This window comes from Hyalella azteca, unplaced genomic scaffold (genome assembly GCF_000764305.2).
Source record: "Hyalella azteca isolate HAZT.00-mixed unplaced genomic scaffold, Hazt_2.0.2 contig11637, whole genome shotgun sequence".
Lineage (NCBI taxonomy): Eukaryota > Metazoa > Arthropoda > Malacostraca > Amphipoda > Hyalellidae > Hyalella > Hyalella azteca.
The window spans coordinates 146,275-154,813 of NW_025941627.1; the positions used below are offsets into that span (position 1 = coordinate 146,275).

Here is an 8,539-nt window from a genome sequence, read left to right on the forward strand (position 1 = left end):
TTTTGGTAGCAAGGATACGAAGATTTCGAGGGCACGACGCGACTGGCGCTTCAAGTCAATAACAACAAACTCTTCACTTCACAAACCCTTGATGCGACGCGATTGTGAGGCCTGACGCTGACATGGTTAATAGAATAGAAAAACATGCGATGTGTTGAATAATTGAATTTAACCGTGAATATTTACTCCGTTCATTATTTTAATTTAATCACTCGTGAAGTCTCATTGGAAAGGGCAGGTGAGTCCATGGCATATCACTTAAACAGGATAAAAGGTAATCACTGTTGAAATTCTTTCCAAGTTACAATAACAATTTCGGTGACAATATAATATTGTATCAACCATATCCTAGTCCGTAAATAACTATTGTACTATTATTATACGATTAACGACACAAAACACAATAAACCTAACAAGATCCATAAGCCATGGATGATTTTTAAAAGTATTTATTTTGCAGTTTCTCTACATTTCACCGCATGACCGCCAGTGATAATATGTCTTGATGACCAGGTCGGGTCTCAATTATCTTGCCCGGGAATTAGCGATCCACCAACCGCGCAAAAAACCTGAAAAGTAGAATACAATTTTTAGTAATAAAAATCTGAAATTTTCTATGGAAAGAACTTCAGTATTTATTTTTACCTGTGTATTGATTCCTTTCCCTTCATTAAGTCACTTATATCATGCAGACATTGTTATGGGTTTTGTTAGCCTTCCTGACTATTAGTTTACTTTTTCATTCATATATTTATAATACATACTTCTATAGTTTGATTCCGTTTGTTTCCACTAGTATAAACCTATAAAGGAAACTTGGCCACAAATGTTGGTTCAAAAATTGTGCACCATAAAAAGTTCTTTACTGGGCATTCAAAGTTGAATAACGAAAGTTAAACATGGATATAAATAATATCGTATATAGATATTCAAAAAACTTCTCTTGAACATCACAGTTAATGAAAAAAATTCTTCCACGATAAAGTTTGAAGTTCAAAGTTTTGAGATTATTTTAAATAATAAAGAAAATAGACATAGATGTCGTATATTGAAAAATGCAAATAGTTCACAGCCCTGTTGATTAACCTCCATCAACCTTGTATAATTTTGTTTATTCGCATTTGAGGCGGTTAAAAACACAATTATTATCAATTGTCATACAAATTGTAGATTTTTTGTGTAAATATTATTGGTACTTCGAAATAAGATGAACATTTTATGGGACTCATTTATTCTAAAGTAAACCGTTGTGGAATTACTATTTAATTTCTCACCTTATCATGTGATTCTTTCCTCCATTTCTTTACCACTTCCTAAAATAATCTCAAAATTTTACAAAACAAAAAATTGCTTACCTACGCTTTTTCAACATGAAATATAAATAAATGAAATTCACGCTTGAAATCATCAGTAAAAATAACTGCTCTAACTCACTCTGATTCAGCACATTTCTGCCCGGTCCCTCCCGTTTATAAAGACCCGGCGATTCTTGCTTCAATATTCCTCCCATCAAGCCTTCAATACTCAAGGTGAATATTGAACAAATGCATCATATATACTGTGTTAGATTGCTGCCGTGACATACCTACTACCAGGCCGCAGCATTTTACATCCATTGAATGATGTTGTTCGTTGACAACTCGATGAAGGTGAGATCAGGTGCACTGCCAGCTGACGTCAGGTGCGCCGCGCCAGGGTCGTGGTATACCTCCCGGATTTGAGGGAGCTCCTCGAACAGCCGACGAGTGCCCGTAGCGCTGAGGCCATTTCTCGGTAAGACCAGACTCAGGCTGAGATGGTAATTAATTCAAGAATTAAGTAATGATACTTTTTTTAGGAAATCTGAGGCAGAATTTTCGTGAAGTTTATCTATACAAAGTAAATTTGTTTGACTGGATGAATCACTCGTGTTGGCTACACCAGCTTTAATTGGAGGCTAATATAGACTTCAAATATATTTACCCCTATACCACCTACATATTGGAAGTATAGGGAGTTCGAGGCTATACCACAAGCGCCAAGCATTTGGCTTCATTACCTCACAAGATATTATGAAAAAAACTTTACATATTGCAATGTTCTTTTTTAATATTGTCAATTTATACTTTGAATCAAATTTTTTTTAAATTTGTAAAGCATCTGTCAACATCTTATCAATTAATTTCGGAAGAGACAAATTCATAGTGCTCGAATGGCAGGCGCTAGAGTAACAGAAACAGCCAGAATCAGAAAACTAATTAATTCAAATTGAGTATATTCCTAAACACCGAGAATCCCTGAATTGGTGCAGGATGCCGATCATCCAGTTCAAGTCCTCGTCGCAGAGGTCTGGGAAGTGCCAGCGGGTGACGCTATAACCGTGCTTCCTCAAATTTGAGCTGATGTTGCGAGCCATTCCTCGCACACAGCAAGCATCGTCTGTAGATCAAGCCGGACTCGAATGAACAAGAAAGATTTTCTCAGCTGATGCATTCTTCTGTTCAGTATTAATAATATACGTTTAAGAATTATTTTTAAAGACAACATTTCTAGAGGGGCCAGTGTCTCCGATGTTACTAATGTACAATGATTTTTTCTCACTTTCAGATGTTAAAAAAATATATTAATTTTGTATTTTATAAATATATATGCATATATCTTCGAATTTACGCAGGTGTGCAAAATTTCAGATTGATTGGGCAGGTAGAAGTGTGTTGAATATCGATTATAATCCTGCACCGTAAGTTGGATGCATTGCTGGTCTGTGGCAATGTGTTGTTAACGAATAGAACTTTGTTTTTCAATATGCAGATCATCCAGGCCCATATATGCTAAGTCAGTTTACTTCATTGTCTATGCAGTGACGATGGTTAATAAAAGCCTCCGACCCTTCAGACCGGCCGATTGATAGAGATAACAGGGACGTGTTTGTTTCATTAAGTTATGCTTTCAGTAAATTATGTAAACTTGTACTGTAGCGTGGATATTAACTTAAAAAAGTAATAACTTATAATATTGCAATGCATTGGAATGGTATCCGTGCTACCGTTCGTCCACAACGGTCACTCATCGTTGCCAAGAAACGGCGAGGTCGCTTGCTGCTTTTTAAATCAACAATTTTCAGTATCAATTACATCGAATGGTTCAACTTACGGTTAATTATTAGAAAACTTACCAATTATCCGTGGTAACAAAAAAGAACGCCCGAATAAGTCGCCATCAAAACGTACACCGATGCTGCAAGGCCCCTCTATAGTTGCCTCTGTTTGAAGTTTGGGAGCCGTAAATCTACCTTTCACACAAATTCCGACGTAAGTCACCAAAAATTATTCATTTTTTATGTTTATAATAGTTTTTTCGCCCACTTATTTGAACGTGATCGTAATTCTCATCAGCTGCGACTTTTCCCTTCATTTTCTCTTGCTCATACAATTTTCTTAATGAACTCGAAAAAAACTTATGGTTCATACTTGTGAGAATGTCTCTGTTTATTGAAGAATATAAAAAGTAAATGGAATTTAGAAACGCCAGTTTGTGTTTCGTCCTGACAAACCTGCTTCAGGAATCAAAAATACAACATAAGCGATGATGACAATTCATGGAAAAATTCCGTTTGTTAGGAAAGACTTGAAAAATTCCAAGACATGCAACATATAAAACATTAATTTGCAGCAATTAGAATGAATGAGAGATAATTCGGCTAAAATATGAATTGATCTTAGGATACAACCTACCACTCTGCATTCCGGCGGGACATCGCTTGTCTAAATAGGCCCCGACTTGACTAGGATGACCGTACATGGTATCCAGGCGGTCACTGTAAACACAGGAAAATGTGAGAGAATGCATGATAAAGAAAAATCCCTTAGAAAATATGGGTAGAATAAGGTACAGTAATTTATGGAATTTTCCGATCTTATATGAACCGGAAATTTTCGTTTCACGTCCAGATTAATGAGCTTCAAACTTGACAAAATTCAACTCATATTGGAGCTACGAACGTCAATTGCGTTCTAACCACCAACATGGGAAAGCTTCTATTGAATACTCACACGTGACTACCCGCAGACATAACAAGAGTTTACACAAAATTTAATTAGCACCATACGCGCGTTCATACATCTAGTGTTCAAAACCTGTACATCATCTCGTGACTTAAAACTGAACTCCGGACCTGCAAACAAATTCTTGTCAACAAAAGTAATGCAAACAAAACTATTGACAAAGAAATTTCAAATATCCGAGCACGTCTAAACCGAACAGATGAATCCACACCAAGAGGTTGCGTCACCAGAATTTACTATCAAGATCAGACGAACAGCGGTCATAGGACTGGCGAACGAGTCCTCAATTCAATTGTGAAAAATAACATCAGCTGCACAACAGTAACTGACCAAATACAACTTTTAATATACAACAGAAACAAAAAAAGTCAAGAATTTGATCGTGAAAAACAATCCATGTAAAAAGTCCGGACCGCTGCAAGAAACCAATGTCATTTACCAATTTTCCTGCTTGAAAGAAGGTTGTAGACTTCTAGACTTCTCCAAAATGTAAATTACATCGGTTTGACCAGCACGACATTGAGCCGCAGACTCACATGCCATCTGCAAGCTGGAGGACCAAAGAATCAAATGCGGGAGGCCCACAACGAGACCATCACCCGTGCCACGTTGGAGGCCTGCACCAGCATCGTCATGCGATGCCCCGACACTACGAGACTGTCGATAGCGGAGGCTCTCATCAACGACGACGAGTCTCCTGCTATCAATTTCCAAACCACTGGGATTCGTCAGGACGTTGAAATTATTCTCGGATTGATTTAATTTTCGATTTTGAACCGAATCGAAGATATTTTTGTATGCACCTATGTCATTTACAAATTTCAATTCTAAGCGTCGTGATAACTTTTCACCTCCTTGATAATGAATATTTAATATAAAAAACGTCGTATTCCAGTAAAATGTCATTTGGTAATCTGCTTTTTGCTCGCCAAGCACCAGCAAGAAATTTCATTCGGCTTATTGAATTAACAACAAGACGAAAATTGTTAATATAAAAAGTATGCTCTGGTCTTCAATCAAACCTGCATATATAGTTATATACATGTCTGATACGTACATTGTTTACATGCGTTTCGCCTTTTTCCTTTTTTGTGTTTCTATCATTATAATTTTTTAATATCGTTCTTTAGCTGATATTGTGATCATAAATTGCCTTTATTTGTAAGAAAATGATCCTCACTCATCCTCCATGCAATGATGATCTCCTATAGTGCCAGTGAAAGGTAAAAGTAGTTGGCATTTTATACTTATTTTCACACGCTCATATTGCGATTATTTTTCTGAATTGTCAAACTTTTGATTAATATACCTAAATTTGTCGATGATGGCTCCTATGCCGCCATCCGCCTGTCCTGCCAGCCTCCAGAAGAAGTCCAGGGGCAGCAGGCTGATGTCGCCGGCATGGTGGTAGCAGAGGCGGTACAGCAGGTCCTCCAGCCCCGGGATGGGGCGGGTGTGGGTGGACACCACCACGAGGCGACTGGGCTTGATGTTGATGGACAGGCTGGCGACAGCTCGCTCTCCTTCAGCCCTGCTGGTGACTGTCCAGGGCACGCCGGGCTCATATGTTGGTAGCTCGTATGTCTGGAAATTACACGGAAACTTTTCATATTGTGATTTATATAGACGAGGAGTAATTCTCTATGCAAAATTGGTTGTTCAGTGACATGAATGGGCTTACAATGTAGAAAAATGCATTAATGTAAAAAAGCGTTCATTAGGCAGGTGAACGATATCATTTCCCCGCTTTACCCTTCTACTCTCATTTTATAACATTCACATTAAATAAAATTGAATCTCTAGGTATCTTTGATATGATCTTTTAGTTTGTTGAATGGTATACGAATCGTTGTAATACATTTAAAGCTAGCACATTTGAGTGATATATCATTTATTTAGGAATTTATATTATATCGTTTTAATTGGCGGTTAGAATTTTGCTTCAAACCTGCCGGTATGCGGTAGATATGACCGATCCTGCTCTAAACTCATAACTATCTGTCTCAAAGTCACTTTACTCACCTGTAATGAATCGCATTTCTTCAAAGCTGCAGACAACCTCGCTCTGATTTCTGGTATCTCCATATTTTCTGGAGGTTTCAATTTTAGACGACAAAGCATTTCTTTGCATTCATGTCGCTTGTTCTCAATCACACTGCTGGCCGAGACATCCCAGGCCTGGAGGTCTTGCGCTGTAGACATTTTTTGCGCCAACAGCAAATTCTTCCATCCTTGAAATTCAGTCTTCATTTCATCAATCAAACTCAATATATCGTCAGATACGGAGACTAGGCTATTAACGCGCCCGAATTTATCGCGCATTGTGGTCCGTATTTTTGTCCACGAGTTCAAAACAGATTCATTTTCATGAAGTAGGCCATCTATTAACTCAATTGTGTGATTTTTATGTGTACCCTCGGTGCACGTGAAGCACACGAGTTCCAAGCAATCCACGCAGAGGTAATCCAGCGCCTTCTCTTGATGGAGGCACGGTGCCTGTGACAGCGAGCTCGGGGGATGCGGGCGAGCCGTGTTTTCTGAAGGTATCAGTGCGTAGTTGACCAACATTTGATCAATTTTTTGGGAAAATTGTCTCCTACATTTTGGACAATTTTTGGTTCCAGAGAGTTTTAGTAAATTTGTAATGCAAGAAAAGCAAAACGTGTGGCCGCAGGTCAGGCAAAGCGGCTTGTGGTTGCCCGAGTCGAATTTCTCGTTACAAACGTCGCACTCTATCGTCGCACTTGCCATCTTGTGAAGAGTTTTGAAGTTTCATTTAAAAATAATTGAGTTTTACCCAAAAAATATCGGTACACTTCACATACACCTTCTAAATGATAGTTATTGATCCAGCATCTGTTGGTTTAATACGCTTGTTTGATAGATATCACTTCTTTCCTCCAAAAAAAGGCAACTCGTTTCATTCGAATTAACCAAGAAGTTAACATGCTACTGCGCAAATAAAGTCTATTGTAGCCTTCCTTAATCTTAAATCGGGGGAGAGACGAAGACGATTAAATATACTCATACAGTGGGGGGAAATAAATATTCGTACACTTGAAAAATAGTATTTTAATGTATGTAAGTACACAAACTTAACAGGAAAAGTGATTTAAATTATGTATAGAGACGCATAGTATTCAAAAATACTATCAAAAGAATTTAAATCTCAATGCAACAAAAACAATGCAACATGTTCACTTTTCGGGTGAAAAAAGTATTCGTACAAAACAATAAATCCGCATTATTTTAATTTAATACTTGGTTGAATACCCTTTATTCAGCTCAACAGATACCAGTCTATTTCTATTAATTAAAATAATGCGGATTTATTGTTTTGTACGAATACTTTTTTCACCCGAAAAGTGAACATGTTGCATTGTTTTTTGTTGCATTGAGATTTAAGGGGACCCACTACCCTAAAATTTTCAATTTTGGCGTTTTTCGATTTTTGTGCTCATCTGAAAGCTGGAATTCTGTTCTTTCCAATGGTACCACTGCCATCGCTGTACGCCAATATTTACGGTCATGACGTCTCTTTAAAGGGAAGCGGGCGAGAGAGTTCTTTAAGTAATTATATTTAAAGTAATTAAATGCTGAAATCTTTGAATATAGTTTCTACTTGAGTTGTGCTGCAGTTACAAGCTTAGTCTCATCTTAAAGCTGACATTCTGAGCTTTCCAACGATACCACTGCGATCCATGTACGGCAATATTGACGCAGATGGCCGGGCTTTGATGGGGGGCGGGGGGTGGAGTTCCTTCACTAAATAGACCTTAGAAAATTACAGCGGCAAGACTACATATCTTGGTGTATCTGGCATCTGAGCTCAGTTACCCTCCTAACATTGTACGTAGAGGTTCGCTACAAGTTGCTGCTAGCATCCTTGAGTGGATTAAGCTACAGAAGCCTGTAGTTTGGTATCCATGCTACATTGAGTGCCTATTTCGAGGCGCACGGGACTTTGTCGCGCCGTCCTGAAAAGTTTGAAAAGTTCAACTTACTGTCACGGAAAACCTATCCCTCCTACAGTTTTCAAGCTACAGCAATGAGACATATACCATTCGATTCGTAAAGACCATACCTATAGACTCTGTGATCACTTTTTTGAATTTCAGTCTGGTTCGTTTTTTTATATGGGGGAGAAGGGGGGGAAGGGGGGAAAAGGGGAAAAATGGGATAAACGCGCATAAAAAAAACTAAGGGGAAAATGAAAAAAGTGATCACAGAGTCTATAGGTATGGTCTTTACAAATAGAATGATACGTGTCTCGATGTTGTAGGATGATATTTGTAGGAGGAAATAGATTTTCTAAAGTACCCCTTTTTAGCCGTTTTCTATGAATTTCACGTTTTCTATCAATTTTTTCGAAAAATTCATATGATCAAAATGTTCTTATTTTTACATTTTACGCATGTATGTGAAGTTTCATGATGATCGGATGATAACTGTAGAAGTTTTTCCGGAGGGTAGTGGGTTCCCTTAATTTCTTTTGA

General features: G+C 37.9%; 1 protein-coding gene across 2 annotated transcripts; it reads right to left on the reverse strand.

The window, feature by feature from the left end:
* Positions 1 to 284: 284 nt before the first annotated feature.
* On the reverse strand, positions 285 to 7,025 carry LOC108680718. 2 transcript variants are annotated; one of them, XM_047882930.1, is made up of 7 exons: positions 6,066 to 7,025; positions 5,353 to 5,627; positions 3,714 to 3,796; positions 3,155 to 3,241; positions 2,268 to 2,418; positions 1,586 to 1,790; positions 285 to 569 (listed from the first exon to the last, which is right to left on the reverse strand). In XM_047882930.1, the coding sequence occupies exons 1-6, from the start codon at positions 6,792 to 6,794 to the stop codon at positions 1,607 to 1,609; spliced, it is 1,509 nt and encodes a 502-aa protein (XP_047738886.1). In that variant the 5' UTR covers positions 6,795 to 7,025; the 3' UTR covers positions 285 to 569; positions 1,586 to 1,606. The 2 variants fall into 2 exon arrangements, with proteins under 2 accessions (XP_047738886.1, XP_047738887.1); XM_047882931.1 differs by lacking the exon at positions 3,155 to 3,241.
* Between the last annotated feature and the right edge of the window lie 1,514 nt (positions 7,026 to 8,539).

Excerpts from the sequence above, each read along its gene's own strand:
- LOC108680718 (XM_047882930.1), bottom strand. The coding sequence starts at position 6,794 with ATGGCAAGTGCGACGATAGAGTGCGACGTTTGTAACGAGAAATTCGAC. Across the intron at positions 3,797-5,352 it reads GCCATCATCGACAAATTTAG|TGACCGCCTGGATACCATGT; the intron begins GTATATTAATCA and ends CTGTGTTTACAG. Across the intron at positions 2,419-3,154 it reads TTTGTTACCACGGATAATTG|ACGATGCTTGCTGTGTGCGA; the intron begins GTAAGTTTTCTA and ends CTTGATCTACAG.